General features: G+C 43.3%; 1 protein-coding gene across 13 annotated transcripts in view; it reads right to left on the bottom strand.

Moving 5' to 3' along the window:
• LOC117262449 (uncharacterized) overlaps positions 1-16,739 on the bottom strand; it is a 42,493-nt gene that overhangs the window by 15,341 nt on the left and 10,413 nt on the right. For 11 of the 13 annotated variants that reach the window (XR_013491597.1, XR_013491598.1, XR_013491599.1 and 8 more), the window contains 3 exons: positions 11,257-11,577; positions 6,089-6,163; positions 1,338-1,640 (listed from right to left, as the gene is read on the bottom strand). Coding sequence is in view for 10 of the 13 variants with exons in the window: in XM_078167783.1 (XP_078023909.1) it covers positions 1,338-1,640; positions 6,089-6,163; positions 11,257-11,577 (699 nt within the window). In the remaining 3 variants the exon portion in view is untranslated. Of the gene's footprint in view, positions 1-1,337; positions 1,641-6,088; positions 6,164-11,256; positions 11,615-16,739 lie in introns of all 13 variants that reach the window. The other 2 variants (XM_078167784.1, XM_033635416.2) reach the window with 1 other exon arrangement.

The raw sequence follows: 16,739 nt of genomic DNA, 5'->3' as shown, positions 1-16,739 counted from the left end.
GCATTTTAACTATGATGATTGTCTCATCATAGTGAGGAACTGCGGTTTTTGGCACTTCCACATTGGCTTCATTTTCAGCCTCAGAGGTGCTGTTTGGTTTTGCGAGATCACAGTGACTGAGTGGATATTTGTACCAAAAAAATTTTTTTTAAGATTATTTTTTGGGCTTTTTTGCCTTTAATGGACAGGACAGAGTGAAGAGTGTGAGTTGGGGAGAGAGAGTGAGAGAAAGAGAGAGAGAGAGAGAGAGAGAGAGAGAGAGAGAGAGAGTGGGGTGACGACATGCAGCAAAGGGTTGCAAGCCGGAGTCAAGCTCGCGACCACTGCTGCGAGGCATCACCTCTATACATGGGGCGCCAGCACTATCCACTAAGCTACCAACGCCCCATTTGAGTGAAAATTTGAAAAATTCCCTTAGGTTGTCCTGGAGATACCGCATTCATGACAATGAGACGTACGAGGTCACAGTGACCTTGACTTTTGACATTTTACCACTAAAATGGAATCAATTCATTGTTGAGTCCAAGTGGACATTTTTGCAAGTCAGTGTTGGCTTTATTTTTCAGCCCCACAGGTTGCCGCTTCGTCTAACCACATCATGAGATCAAGAAAGCAGATAAGCCTGTTTGCTAAAATGTATTCTCTTCCTTCATAATGGAGCCAAACTGTGAGCTAGATTGTCCCTGCATATAAAATACATTTTGTGTGAGGTTTTCCTGAAACAGCCCAACAATAAAATTACATGAACTCCCCTCCCTCAGTCCCACCCGAGGCTCAGCTGCAGAGCCCAGCGATGATATCATGTGTTAGAAGTGTGTGTCCCTCCCCCTCATGACTTCATGTTCCTGGTATCCTAAATGCACACACACACATCTGCACACACACACCACTCCACTTTCAACGCTCAGCGACCACATTTGTAATATTTATTAAATCTCAGAAATGATTTATGTGCTTGACTGCAGGATGCTAACATGATGTGAGCATGGAAGAAGAACATCCATAACATCATGCTTTGTTTTCACAGTATCAGCCACAAAGACGGATCATGGGCTATTTGTGAAAGTAGTAAGCTGGATAAATTCCATAGTGCACGCAGAGACAGTCCTCTCACCGATGGCTGTTTACACAAGGTGTGAAGATGAAGTGTAAAACAGAGGCTTATTGTGTTTTAACTTTGATGCGCTGAAAGTAAAACAATATGGTGACGGAGGAGAAAGCATGTGTGCGCGCACTACAAAACCACCTCCACCCTCTCACTTTCATCCTTCCTATCTTTGTTTTTTTCTCTTCTATTACCACACTGATCTCTCCTCTCCCTGCTCCTCGGCCCTCACCCTCTCTCCTCTCCACCTCCCTGCGCTGGCTCTTCATGCTGATCTCGGCTCTCAGAGTGGTGATCTCCAGCTCGTATTCCTGGGTCTCATCGCTGAGGCGCTGCAGCTCGGCCCGCCGGCGACACAGCTCCTCCTGCAGGGATGCGATGTCGTTCTCCCTCTCTGCCGCCGCCTCCTCTGCCGCCTGCTGGAGCAGGAGCACCTCCTCCTGGGCGACGCGCAGCTCCTCCTGGGCCTCCGCCAGCTCACTCTCCTTCTCCTCCTCCAGGCTGTCCATCTCCTCCTGCACAGAACGCAGCTGGGCTGTGGGGAGAGGAGGAGAATGTTTTCTGTAAGGGGGATGTGTGGGTGAGACTGCAGCATCAGTATGGGTGTATATAGATGTGTGTGTGTGTGTGTGTGTGTGTGTGTGTGTGTGTGTGTGTGTATATGATCTTACCTGAGGTTTTGAAACAGTGGGCCTGCATGTGTTTGTGTGTGTGGGTGGTGTTCTCCTGCATGTGCATGTGACTGTGCGTGTGTGTGTATGTGTGTGTGTGTGTGTGTGTGTGGGTACTGTTTGAAAGAACAGCTGATGTAACTGATGGTAACAGACCTTTTTCTCAGGGTCAGATTCAGATTATTAGCTTAGTGTTTTCAGGAAAGGAAAATCTTCTCCGTCTCTCACAAAAACAGCAATGAGAGAATTAATGCCAGATAATGGCGATTAAAGCAGCAATAAGCAGCTTAAAAAGTTAAGAAATAATTCTTGTACGCATACAGATGCGTCATGAAATAGTTTGGCATTACCTCAACTGACTAAAAGTAAGTTACAGCTCTAAAAACACTGCTCTGCTCCTCCTTTTATATTTTTCTTTATGTCTTTTTGTGTAAGGATTGCTTTTGGGTTTCTCTCTATCTCAGGGCTGCCCAAAGTGTGGCTCATGGGCCAGAGTTGACCTGCCATAAGGTTCAGTTTGGCCCACCAGATTATAGAAATATATACAGTACAGGCCAAAAGTTTGGACACACCTTCTCATTCAATGCGTTTTCTTTATTTTCATGACTATTTACATTGTAGATTCTCACTGAAGGCATCAAAACTATGAATGAACACATGTGGAGTTATGTACTTAACAAAAAAAGGTGAAATAACTGAAAAGATGTTTTATATTCTAGTTTCTTCAAAATAGCCACCCTTTGCTCTGATTACTGCTTTGCACACTCTTGGCATTCTCTCCATGAGCTTCAAGAGGTAGTCACCTGAAATGGTTTCCACTTCACAGGTGTGCCTTATCAGGGTTAATTAGTGGAATTTCTTGCTTTATCAATGGGGTTGGGACCATCAGTTGTGTTGTGCACAAGTCAGGTTAATACACAGCCGACAGCCCTATTGGACAACTGTTAAAATTCATATTATGGCAAGAACCAATCAGCTAACTAAAGAAAAACGAGTGGCCATCATTACTTTAAGAAATGAAGGTCAGTCAGTCCAGAAAATTGCAAAAACTTTAAATGTGTCCCCAAGTGGAGTCACAAAAACCATCAAGCGCTACAACGAAACTGGCACACATGAGGACCGACCCAGGAAAGGAAGACCAAGAGTCACCTCTGCTTCTGAGGATAAGTTCATCCGAGTCACCAGCCTCAGAAATCGCAAGTTAACAGCAGCTCCGATCAGAGACCAGATGAATGCCACACAGAGTTCTAGCAGCAGACCCATCTCTAGAACAACTGTTAAGAGGAGACTGCGCCAATCAGGCCTTCATGGTCAAATAGCTGCTAGGAAACCACTGCTAAGGAGAGGCAACAAGCAGAAGAGATTTGTTTGGGCCAAGAAACACAAGGAATGGACATTAGACCAGTGGAAATCTGTGCTTTGGTCTGATGAGTCCAAATTTGAGATCTTTGGTTCCAACCGCCGTGTCTTTGTGAGACGCAGAAAAGGTGAACGGATGGATTCCACATGCCTGGTTCCCACTGTGAAGCATGGAGGAGGAGGTGTGATGGTGTGGGGGTGTTTTGCTGGTGACACTGTTGGGGATTTATTCAAAATTGAAGGCACACTGAACCAGCATGGCTACCACAGCATCCTGCAGCGACATGCCATCCCATCCGGTTTGCGTTTAGTTGGACGATCATTTATTTTTCAACAGGACAATGACCCCAAACACACCTCCAGGCTGTGTAAGGGCTATTTGACCAAGAAGGAGAGTGATGGAGTGCTGCGGCAGATGACCTGGCCTCCACAGTCACCGGACCTGAACCCAATCGAGATGGTTTGGGGTGAGCTGGACCGCAGAGTGAAGGCAAAGGGGCCAACAAGTGCTAAACACCTCTGGGAACTCCTTCAAGACTGTTGGAAAACCATTTCAGGTGACTACCTCTTGAAGCTCATGGAGAGAATGCCAAGAGTGTGCAAAGCAGTAATCAGAGCAAAGGGTGGCTATTTTGAAGAAACTAGAATATAAAACATGTTTTCAGTTATTTCACCTTTTTTTGTTAAGTACATAACTCCACATGTGTTCATTCATAGTTTTGATGCCTTCAGTGAGAATCTACAATGTAAATAGTCATGAAAATAAAGAAAACGCACTGAATGAGAAGGTGTGTCCAAACTTTTGGCCTGTACTGTACATAGATGCATTGTGTGAGCCTTTTGCGGTGATACGTCAACAGTGCCGTCATATCAGAGAGTGTAAGTCTTGCCTGTAAACACATGCAAGCGTAAAGCCCTGTTGCAATGAGTCGTTTTTATATTAATTGGTATATGCTCTATGTGCAGCAGAAAAAAAGGATTGTGTGCCGGGCTTACATTAACTGAAGTACTTACCTGGTAGAATACCATTAATTATCACGAAGAATTGATCTTTTGCGAAGCCCCACCCCTTTGTAAAGGTTCGACAAGCTGTCAGAGTAAGCATGAAACCCACACTATAACTAACTATCAATTAGTTACAATTTTTTTGAAAAAATGAAAGAGTGATTCCAGAGAGAAGCAGACAGAGGGGTCTGCAGTCTGTGTTTGAAGGATATATCCAGGATGTCAAACTGACTCAGCAGCAACAACAGGTTAAAAAGACAAAGATAGTTAAAAGCTAAAGCCGAACTATAGGCTACAGATCATAGTGTAAAAGTGAACCACCACATCACTGCTGATCGCCATGCAAGACAATGAATAGAAAGGGAAACTTTGCTGATATTGAACCAGCTGTGTGGCATCGCAGTGTGTGCAGATGAACGGTGTTTGACTTTGCCCCCGTGCCCCCTTTGCCTCAGCCGCCATACAGGCAGGGATCTCCAGTGGAAGTCAAACAACGTTTATCTGCGCACAAAGTTTCCCTGCTTACCTTCTCTGGTTCCTGTACAGCAGGGTCGGTCTTATGAAGTCTTATAATCATTAAAAAGCAAAAGCAGCATGTGTATACATTCAGTAGGCTATATCTTCAGTAGCTAGCTAGCTAACCCTACACTTTTCAGGGTTTGATTTTGGTTTGGAACAGGGAAGAAACGTATATCTTTTTCCAACCTCTCCAGGTAACGAGTATCATTCATACATGACGTGCCCAGACACAACATTTAGCTCCAAATCCACAAAACCAGCCTGAAAATGAAGGAAATCTGAGACGATTGCATTAGAGTCAATGGAGCACAGCTGTGTTGTTGTCGGACCCTGGTCTGAGCCGGCCCGATGCTACGTTATGATTGGCCAGTCTGCGTCCCGGGGCGGGAACAAGTGAAGGGTCAATTCCAGAAACTCACATTTGTCAACCATGAATTCAGCTTATTTTTTATGCTTAAATACTTATGGAGACATCTCTGTATAATGTAACTTAATGGGGAAGTAACGTTAAACAATTTTTCAACTTGCTGGCTATATGTTTTGTCTTTATAATATAATAATAATCTTAATCTTAATATGCAGGATCCCTAATTATCAATTATATTTCATAATCTGAGCACAGCAGACAGAGAGACACTTTGGGAAGACAGTTTGGAGCGAGTGAGGAAAGAAAAAAATTGAGAAACAGACAGTGGCACACAGACAAAAGGCATTTCAACTGAGGGAACATAGTGCCGAGTACCATTTTGCATCTTAACAATACAATCCAACGCAACAGGTGTTTGCTTTTGGTCTGTGGCCCACCATTAAGTTTTAGTTTTGGCCCTCTGAAGGAGAACATTTGGACATGCTTGCTCTATCTTTTTCTTTTTCTTCATTTATTTTTCTCCTTCCTGTACCCAGAGCCTTTATCCTCATTATCCCCAGTTGTACTGTGTTGGCTCTGACGTGTGTTTTATTGACCCCTCATGATTGAGCACGAATCTCATTTAGGCTTTCTGAAGAATAATTGTGTTTCTGTGTGAATGATTTCTTTACATAAGATATTATTTTAAAAAATAGTCGCACAAAAAGACAAAGCCCCCAGATCAATCAGCTGAATCATTGCAAGCATTTGACGTGTGGTAGTCAATCACATCCCAACGTACTTGTGAAGCACCGGAGAGCTTGGGACAATAGAAATCCATACAGTGACATACGAGATGTAGGTCCTGTCGATTTATGCTAACAAATTGTTTTTCACCGGCAGCTTACAGACGAATATTGGCATCGACTGTTGACAAACATAAGAAATGTAAAATGAAGTATCTGATTTTTGATTTATTTTTCCTGTTTCCGTCGTTGATTGACCAAATGGAATAGTCATTGTGCAGGTTTATCAGAGAACAGAACAGAACAAACATTTCTGAGTGTTTTATGACGTTAGTACCTTGTAGATTCTGGATCTGCCGTGTGAAGGCTTCAGCCTGATGGGCACTGGCTAGACGCTCATCCTCCAGCAGACCTGGTGTAGAGGTGAAGTGAGGAGAGGAGAGGAGAGTGGGTAGAGAGATAAGAGGAAAATGTCAGCAGGCCAATAGAAAGATGACAACTTGATAAGCTGTTCAACCTTGAGGCATGACTGAGTGACACAAGCAGTTCTGTGTGTCCGTCTGAGTGTTAAACACAATGTGAGCCGCACCATCAGTGTTGCTGTAAGATCTGTCGGTATATGAATTTCATAAAACTCTCTTCCTGAATATAAGAACTTTTAAGTACAGCAGAACAAAACAAAGATGATTATTTTGGCTGTAGTTTTTCACAGCTTTTGGTTTGCGGCTATTTTTGACTTCCTATTTCCTTTTGGTCCTTATTAGTATGTGATGCCAAGTCATTTCTCCAGCATACTTCGGGCAGATTCACTAATGACTTTAATACAACAACAGCTGCTCGTTGGAGACACAGGAAGGTCAGTTGAGCCTGCATATTCTTAAAGGGCCAATTCACCCAAACTACAGATAAAAAGAGAGATTTCTACCAGCTGTGACAACATTGCAATGGCTGGCATTGTTTTTTTTTACGCCGTGAGTCTGCGTGTGTGTGTTCGGCAAAATGTGGTTCTGGTGACACCTAACACTAGCTGGAACTACCACTGCACAATATTGTCGCAGCCATGCAAGATGCAGTCTGTAAATTTTACAGGTGTGTAGTTGAGATCAAAATGAAGGCCAAGTTTGAAGATGGGTGTGGTCTAAGCAAGAGGACCTGAAACAGGGGGGTAGGAAGTAGGAAAGAGGCCATTGGCCCCCCAAATTTACACCCCTGACTGACAATCGCTTTAAGGGTACTCCTAGAGTTGTCTTGCTTTGGTCCAATTTACGGACTAATTTTGTTACAAAGTTGCATAATTGCTTAGAGTTTGTTTGTGTTCTCAAGGCAGCATTTACACACAGACCAGATCAAACACCTTGTGCGAAAAAGCTGCTTTGATTGGTCAGAATTTAACAATGCCTGAAAAATCCAGGAAGTAAACAAACGTAAATGCGACACTTTCTAATGTCACAATGGAAGGACAACTATGCGGGTTGATTTTAGCGCTGGTAAAATATATGGCAAGTGTGAAAGCATCCTACGTCACGGATAGCTGTATTGCGGCTGGACTGACCCCGTTGCAACATTTTGGTTTTGCATTATCAAAATTTAAATCTGATTTTTTACCCACTAGTGACATGGCTTCAGGGATGGCAGTGTCGGTTGGTCCACCACTTTCATCCAGACTGAAATACATCAACATCTACGGTACGGGTTGCCATGGCATTTTGTACAGACATTCGCGATCCCCAGAGGATGAATGCTACTGATTTTGAAAATCCCTTTTCTTTTTCCTCTAACACCATCATCTGTTTGGTGCTAATAAGTAAATATGCCAATATGAACATGATGAACACAAGCTGCAGCCTCCAGGGCTGAAATATGGACCCAACGCACCCAACGGTTTTGAACTCTACAGCTAATTTCCCCGTTCATGACAACTGTAGCTTTCAAGGGGTGAATTTGTATTCAACACACCCATTGAAATTTTATTAAGACTCAAAGTTATGCATTTATATAAGGGACTTAAATGCATATTAAGGGCTTGGTCCTGCTCTCTGCAAGGCGTTACCACCTTCTATGAGTCAGCTCCACCTTCTCAGTCCAAATATGGTCACTTCTGGTTCAAATAATCCAAGATGGCATCTGACAAAATGCCAAACTAGAGGTCTCAAAATGGCAGACCACAAACCAATTGGTGACGTCACGTTGGCTACATCCATTATTTTTATGCAGGCTATGGGTAAATATTATATCTGCCTAACATCAGCATTATCACTATGAGCATATTAGCATTCTGACATTAGCATTTAGCCTCAGTTTAGCCTCACAGAGCGCCTAGCATGGCTTCAGGCTCTTAGTCTCACTTAAAAAACATTTAAATCTCACTATCAGGGTGCCCACCTCACCTGGGAGAGCAGGCACCCCATGTACAAAGGCTTTGTTCTTGCTGCAGCAGCCGCAGGTTATCTCCTCTCTCCCTTTCACAATAATAAACTGGCCTGTCGATTAAAAACAATAAAAACCTTAAGAAATATCTTTTAAGAAATGCACCATTTTCATTGGGATCTTTCAATCAGTAACATCGCGCTCCTGATTTTTCTTCGGCTCAGATGAAGTCTCCTCCTTTCAGGAAACAGCAGTATATAGCCTAACTGGTGAGTGTAGTTTGATTGACAGCTTGCATTAAAATCACCTATAGACCCCTGATCTTAGCCTACACCTCATCTTACATCATTCTCTACACCATGTTCACTCAGGACCCCCACCACCTCCACCGCTCCACCCCCCCAACAGCTGTCAGCAGCCTGAGCAGCTGACTGTTCCCAGTGGGAGTTGACCCACAGTGATTTCTCGTTGTGGTCTAGGACACCCAGTCTGGAAGCTTCGCTCAGCATGCACGCAGTTGTCTGAGGAATGTCTCTGCCGTTGCCAAACAAACAACTGAGCTCACCACGCCATGTCTTTTAGTATGACACGCAGTCATATACACAAACTGAACTCAGTGCAGCCCCATACCCAAGGTCTTACGCAGTGCTCGTGTCCCTGAACATTAAGCTCATCATTTCTAAGGTATGATGTGATGCTCCATTTAGTGCCTGTGAGGAACTGACCGTGTCAGCGGTCGCATATAAACATTTACGCTTCTACGTGTGTGGTTAGATTGTGATGAAGAGGAGATGTCTCAGGTGGAAAGTTAAGCTGTTCAGGTGGAGGACAGAGGCTTTCTTCTCTGGTGGTGCGTAAAGAATAGAGAAAATGTTAAGACTCACAGGGGTGGAAAGTGCATGGTTTATTTTATTTTACTGTAATAATAATTAAGTTAGAGACCTCCCAAACCGGAATCCATAATCATGAGATCTTGCTACATAAATTAAGTTAAATCATAGAGAGGGAAGGCCCACAAGGTTTTAAATGTTAGTGTTTAATTGCTTGTTTAATTTACTTGAGATTAAAGGAAAGCCCCGCTATGTATCTGGATCTGATTCTCATGTTGTTTATTGGTTTAGATAGCATTTCACCCACCACCTCCGTTGTAGAAATTTGGGAAACCTGGACTCAAAAACACAAACGCAAGAACGATGGTGAGCTCTAATGAAATGAGGCCCATTTCACAGAAACTGTTCACTGCGTCACATTTCACAAATGACTGTTGAATGCAAATGGCTGATATATTTTGCATGCTCACACCTGGGCTGCAAGTATACCGTTTCTTCTGAATGGTGAGTTGTGTCATCATTAAATGGAGAGGAAATTATCTCATGTTGCAAATGGGTGAAACTGGCCCCTCGCTGCATAGCATGACGTATCCACTCTTTGGTTGAACAGTCAGTGCCATGCCTAACATATTCATGAGTGCGCACCACTTTGCTGTGGATCACTTTCAGTTTAGCTTGTGTTTATGATCGGGACATACTGGGCAGATCTCACTGCATTGCCACTACATGATTAAAAGGAGATGGCGTATTGCACTACATCTGCCATACAAGGATGGATTATTATTATTGGATGGGCACAGGCCCAAGAGCCCAAAGTGCCAGGGGCCCCACTGACCTTCACTTGTAAAATGTCACTCAGGGTGTTTTCACATATAGTCCCTTTAAACAAACTGAACTCAGTCCTCTTAAAGTGCACCTAAAAGTGGACTGACAGAAAAGGGACTCAGTTCTTTGTGTGTTCACATTGTCAGGTCATTTGAAAGAGGACTCAGTTCTCTTTCTGGTCAGCTTCAGCTCTAATGGGGCCTCAGTCCTCTTTCTGTTCACACTATAGCCTACATATATATATATTATATATTGACAGTTTTGTTTTTACTTTAACGTGGCACAGCAGTGTGATTATGAAGCCCCTTGCTTACAGATGAACTTAAAATTGGAGGAAAACCTCAGTGTTTCTGTGCTGTAGCCTGTATCTGTTTGATGTATTCTACATTCCACATCTGGAGACGTGCAGTATCTTCCGTGGACCAAACTACTCCTCGTCCTGCATCCCTGCAAGTGTTACAGGTCGACGTGGTTTATTCAAGCGGCCCAGTGCAACAGCATGTGCTCTAGAGGGCTAAATACAATGGCAAAGAGCAAAGCAAACCTGGAGCACTTTGTGTACACAAGGAACAGGTTATGTGAACCGCACTGCGGGCTTAAAACTAACTCAGACCACCTGCCGAGTCTGGGTACAGTTCTTGGAGTGTTCACATATGCACAAAAAATGCTGAGTCACCACTCTGAGTCCATTTAGAGGGCTGAAAAGGACCAAGTGTGAAAACTCCCTCAAATTAACACACACTGACCAGGAAGTGACAGAAAATGACTGCAAAGGAGCCACAAAGAGACACAAAATAAGTACAAAAATGAGCCAAACAAAGCCAAAGAGACACAAAATGACCACGATGAGATATAGAACCACAAAAATGAATAAAGACTACAAGGATTAATAAAGATACAATTCAATAAAAGGCAAAACCACCGCAAAGTCTGTGTCTTACGCCTATGTGGGAGACATGATTAGGGCTTTTGCATATCTGCGCCCAGGTGCCCATTGTCTCATAATCCACCCATGCTGCTATGCTGTTAACTACAAAAGCTACGGGGATTTTCAGGAAGTAGAAGAAGAATTGGAGACTATTTCTGTCAAGTTTTTGGGAGAACTGTAGCTTCTTAAGCTCTTTGCCTCAATAGTTGTAATGTTTGCCAGTTTGTATCTCACAGATCTCTACAGCAGAGATGGTTATGATTTAATGTTCCCATGACTAAAAGTCATAAAGGATAACAACATGAGAATGAGACCAGGTTGACAAGTGGCAGAATTTTTTAAAATTTGCCCAGAAAGGCAGGATTCAGGGGTTTTGAAAGATGTTAGCATTTGTTTTTTATAGCTCTTGATTTCAGGTCAGATGTGTTGTTAGTAAATAATAAATAAAATATTGTGATCGAGGGAGATTAATGATTCAAGACACTAAATAATGAATAAATAGTATAAAAATACAGTCTTAGCACCGGCATTCGTTTCCAAGGCTGGGGGTCTCACCTTGCAGCTCGTGGAAGCTCTCCTGGTGTTTGTTGGAGGTCTCTCTGGCGTCGTCCAGCTCCAGCAGCAGCTGCAGCACCTGGGCCCTCAGCTCCTCCAGCTCCTGCTCCTCCGTCAGGGGCTCCTGCTCCTTCTTCCTCTTCTCCTCCCCTTCGGCTTCCTCCTCCTTCAGCTTCTTCTCCTCCTCCCCTTCCTCCTCCTGAGCTCTCTCCTGGTCCATCTCCTCCTTCTCGTTGTTCTCCTCCAGAACGCCTCTCTCCTTCGCCGTTATCTCGTTGTCCATGGTGGGGCTGCACTCTGCTTTCAGATCGCACGGGTCATCTGATGAAAAGATGAGAGCGATATTAGAGAGGGATGCCTGATAGGGGAAAGAGAGAGGGAGAGACAGGAAGAGAGATTTACAGGTGACAAACCTATCTGTCATCAGCCTAAATTCAGTCATGCTTTAGACACAGGTGGTGTAGTCTTTTGAATCAACAGCACCATCTTGTGATAAAAGATAAAAGCATTGAGTCCTTTGTACGCCAACCTGTATTCCACTCACGTATCTTAATGTAACACACTCATTTAAATACACAAAATCACAGACAACCCTCTTATGAGATTAGAGCCGAGATTTTGACTGAGAGGAAGCGGGAAATTCATTCACATCAGGAAGAACGCATTAGATTATATGTCAAAATATGCCAAACTGTCTTGTCAGAGTTTTAATACTGTGTAGTTAAGGGAGACATTATTAACGATATCATGTGTTGATGACAACTGATTACAATGTTAGGACACATTGTACATTCCTCTATCTGCACATTAGATTTGAATTTGTGACCAGTAGGTGGAGTGAGTTAGCTGACACACTGCGGAGAGAGAAGGAGGGAGGAGGGCCTGAATGCTGAAGCAATCACTATGACTCACCACTCAGCAATGCACCTCCAAGTCCATAATAACACGAGCTACCACTCATAGTAAGAAAGATGTGACAAACACACGTCCCTCTCTTGTATTACACGGTGTCACATTACACGGTTGTCTGCCTTTTTTTTGTCTTTGTTTTGTTTTTGCGTTGGTTTCCTTTGTTCCTATAGACCGCCTGTTGTTAATGTCGGCCTGTAAAGCCCAATGAGACATTGTATACGATGTACTAGTAAACTTGATTTGACATTAGAACAGCTGTTGCTTGCCAGAGCCGCAGAGACAGATGCAGAGCAGGTCAGGAAACTAGAAGGGAGGGCATCATTTATAGCACAACAACATGACGGCAGATTCCCATTTGACTCGGAGGAAAAGTCGTTTCCCATTAGTGAGATGAGATTTGCTGCGAGGCAGGAGAGGACGGAGCTAAATGGAGATTATATTTGCAGTGTTAGTTTGTTCTCAGGTGCAGTTAATAAGGTCAAAGGATCACTTGTGCCTCAGTTACTGTCTCATCCCTGGAAATTCTGCTTACATCACACTGGCCTGCTGTCATTTCTCTCTTATTTCCCGAATAACGTGCCCTCCAGGGTCAAGCCCAATCTCGGCACTAAATTGATGTGTAGCGTCACACGTTCATGTTCGAGTGGTATCTGAGTGCCTCAAAATTGCTGTTTGTACTCAGACAGCGGTGTGAGGATGGGTGAGGGGAGCGGTGTTTGCCGAGATACGAGAATAGAGAGATGTGACAAAAGAAAAGGTGCAGCAGGGGACACAGTGAGGCATTAACTAAAGATCCACCTAATTAAGAGTGATGCTCACTGGTGTAATCTTGGCTCAGGGGATGCTTCCCTCTCTTGTGGTAATTATTTCTCTGCCTTGTTGTTCCCTCAATAGATGTAACTATTTCCACCACAACCGAGCACTTGCGACAAATTCGTTTTTATCATATCTATATGGCATTAGTGGCGGGCTGCATCCTTCCTGTCTCATAATAATGTTCATTTAAACAATGCAGCCCCTGAGAGGCGCCTGAGAGGTTTCATGAGCACTGGGCTATTTTGTCATTAAACTTTGATGCTGGCGTAATGAGTTAGTCATAAAGAAGAGAGCTGGAGTCGTGTGGCAGCGAGAGAGCTGGCGCTGCTTGTATAGCCAGCGGCAGCAAAAGGCCATCAAGATACAAAAGGCTCCCCACTGAATATCACTCACATTCACACCCTTCAGGACGTCGAGCTCAGGGTTTGATAACTCGGAAAGCTCTGGCTCCAGTGACTTGGGCAGTGTTTTAGGTTTTGTGGATGTGACGTTCGGCATTCAATTACAGCAGATCAGGGATAAACTATGAAACTATGATACAGTTTACAGTGAAAACTCGGTCAGAATGAAGTATTGTAGGGGAGACCAGGGATGGTTGTAACACTTTCAGTTTCTCCAACCAGGAGCGAGCTATGAATCATCTGATTCATTCGTAGCTACCATAAGGTCACCCATTACAGGGCTCAACAATAGGGATTGCCTGATTGCCCGGGGCAAGTAAAACTCAAGGTCGGGCATGTAAACTAACAACTCACTTGCCCGATCGGGCAAGTTGCTAAAAATAGTAAAAGTTAATAACTAATTGATAAAATAAATGTATTTTAAAACGTGCTCCTTCGGCTCTGATGCAGCGGTCTCTCTGCCTGAAGTCACAGGCACACGTAACAATGTCCTGCCCACAGCCCCCATTGATATTATTTTGTACGATGGACGCTTCATGTAATAACATAACAATATACTATTTATGGTGTTATGTCATCGTGTCATTTCTGTCTCTACATGGTCACGCGTTAACAATTCTCCTCTGCTCTCTGTATCCCGCACGGCGTAGATTCCGCCACACACACAGGTGAGCACGCTAGAGTGGCTCGGGCCGCATTTTCCTGACCAAACCTGACCCCGAGCCCGGTGCAGTTTGTCAGCTGACAAAGTTATTGTTATGGACACTGTGTAAATAACCAACAACAAACGCACACACAAACACGCTGCTAGCACAGCAGCGCAGCACGGCACTCTTGGTGCTGAGCTTGTGTTGCGTTCAGGCGTTGTCACGTAAATAACAACTTCCAGCATTTAAATAGGTCATAGCACAAAACAGCAGCATGTCAAGTGACTTTTTACTGTTATTATATTTAATACAATTGTATGTTCCTAAATCTTGAGACACTTCATATGTAAGCTAGACAGACATTTCACCTGCTCATTACTGTGCACACATGTACTGTATGTACTTAGTCCTAAAGAGCCCTTCTGGTGCCAGTAGATACATAGAAACATCCCAACAGGCTGTGCTTTGCAAGCATACAGAAAAGTTTCACGCATGTGAAAATTATTTTTCATGCGTGTGCTTCACCTCCGCTGCTACAACTCCATCCTAGGGGAAACACTGCTGTGTGCGTTTTGTGCAACAGGTGGATGTGGTAGTCTACTGGTAGAGTAGAGAGAGAGCTAAGTAGCGTTGAAGTAGAGTAGAGCAGGGCAGAGAGATGGAAGCAAAATATATTAAACCCGGTGTTAATACAGCAGAACTGGAGAGAGGGGTGAAAAATAAATAGAGGTGGGCATGGCTCAAGTAGGGCGCAAAATTATAGACGGAGAACGATTGACAAATTTTTTCACTTTAAGCCCTGACACTGTCATATTTGTGTAGGAATTAAGCTACAATACATAACCTATGTTGTTTTAATTAATAAATACAGTGTGAATAAAGATTACATAACATAAAAATAACTGCAGTCTTTGTTAATTGATAGCCGCTTAAATCAAACAATTTTTTTAGGGCAAGTAAAAACTGACTTTGGGCAAGTAGATCTCTGACCAACTTGCCCGACCAGGCAAGTGAAAAAAAACCTTAGCGTTGAACCCTGAATTAGTTTTCTAAAGCCTTGAGTTTGACATTTTGGCCGTCGCCATCTTGGTTTTTTGGAGCAAGAAGTGACCATATTTGGGTGAGAGGGTGGACCTGACTGAGAGGCCAAGGACACTATTAGCAAACAGCCTGTCACTGAAAACGGCCTGCCCTTAGTTATGTGTAACTTTGAGCCTTAATAAAATGTAAACAGGTGAGTTATATAAAAATTAAACCCCATACAGTTGTCATGAACAGAGAAATTAGCTGTAGAGACCAAAACTGTTTTTGTACCAGGCTGTAAGCATGTTTGCTTCTGCTGTAAATTTGGGAATTTTAACCAGGGGGCCTAAGGGGATTGACTCATTTCTGGAGCCAGCCGCAAGTGGCCATTCAAGGAACTGCAGTTTTTGGCACTTCCATGTTGGCTTCATTTTTCAGCCATGGAAGTGAGACATGTATAGAGTGCTCCAAGTATGATGTTTTCTGTAGGCCAATGCGAAAGTTAGCATTGCACTGGTTTGCTCGTCAAAAAGCCCACAGGATTTTTCAGTTGGATTTTGGATTATTGCCAAAAATAAGTTCTGTAGTAAACAAAAATTTATGGTACTTACACAATTTCTTCAGCAAGAAATGCAATCTCCAGAAGTAAAAAGCTAACGTTAGGTTAGCTAGTTCGTGGCTACATGAGTCTAGGTTACGGGTAATAACATGTGGCACTATGCCAAGCAAAATTGTTATATATTTGGCTCACACACACAAATACACACAAACACACCAACTATGCTATAAAGTAATTTAAGTGTTGAATAAAAAGCTTTAAATGCCTTAATTTTTTTTGTCATAATCCTTATTTCATGATGTTACATCTCACCCTAGGCTACGTTACAACTTATCAAGACTATGGGGTAATATTCCACTCCTTTGAGACCAAACCACATATTTTCTCTTTGTATGACAGAGACAGCAGCTACACCATTTAATACCAGACACATGGAACTAGTTTGTATCACAGTTTGAACACACTGGCTTAAAATAGCTACAAGAAACAGACAGATATGTCACAACTGTGAGAATCACCCCCCTACACACTATTTACACACTTTCTATGCTGCTGCTTGAGAAATTGTTTCGGACATCTGTTAATATGATGGGCAAAAAAAAAGCCCTCTCAACTTTCTTCAACTTCCTTTGACGGCATCTTTGCAAAGGCATTAGCCTCTACGTTGTTATGGTTCCTCTCAACATATTAGCCTGTGTCCGTCAGCTCTGTAAAACCTCCTCACGGAGCCATCCCATATCTGTCCAGTGCTTCCACAAGTCTGCCTTCTTAGCTATTCCCAGCAGCTTGTTAATCATCTCAGTCCTTAAGGAAGCTTTATCATCTCACCTTGTGAGTGAATGTCAAACACATTGTGCAGCAGAATCAGCTGCAGTGACACCTGAGATCACTCCACCGCATACTTGGCACGGTGCTGGTCTTTAGTCACGCAGGGATTGCATTAGACATGGATGCTGCACGCATACGAGAGCGGGGACGGGCAGAAGAGTCATCTCAGGAGCAGCGTTACAGCTCCAGGGAGAGGACGGCTTTATCTAGCCAAAGCACATTCCTTTGTAATCACACTGCAGCACAGCACATTGAGTATGTCACTGCAAACATTGTGCCACTTTGGAGCGGAGACAA

This window comes from Epinephelus lanceolatus, chromosome 5 (assembly GCF_041903045.1).
Source record: "Epinephelus lanceolatus isolate andai-2023 chromosome 5, ASM4190304v1, whole genome shotgun sequence".
Taxonomy (NCBI): Eukaryota; Metazoa; Chordata; class Actinopteri; order Perciformes; family Serranidae; genus Epinephelus; species Epinephelus lanceolatus.
The sequence above is the reverse complement of the archived record's forward strand: the minus strand, read 5'-3'. Positions and strand labels throughout refer to the sequence as shown.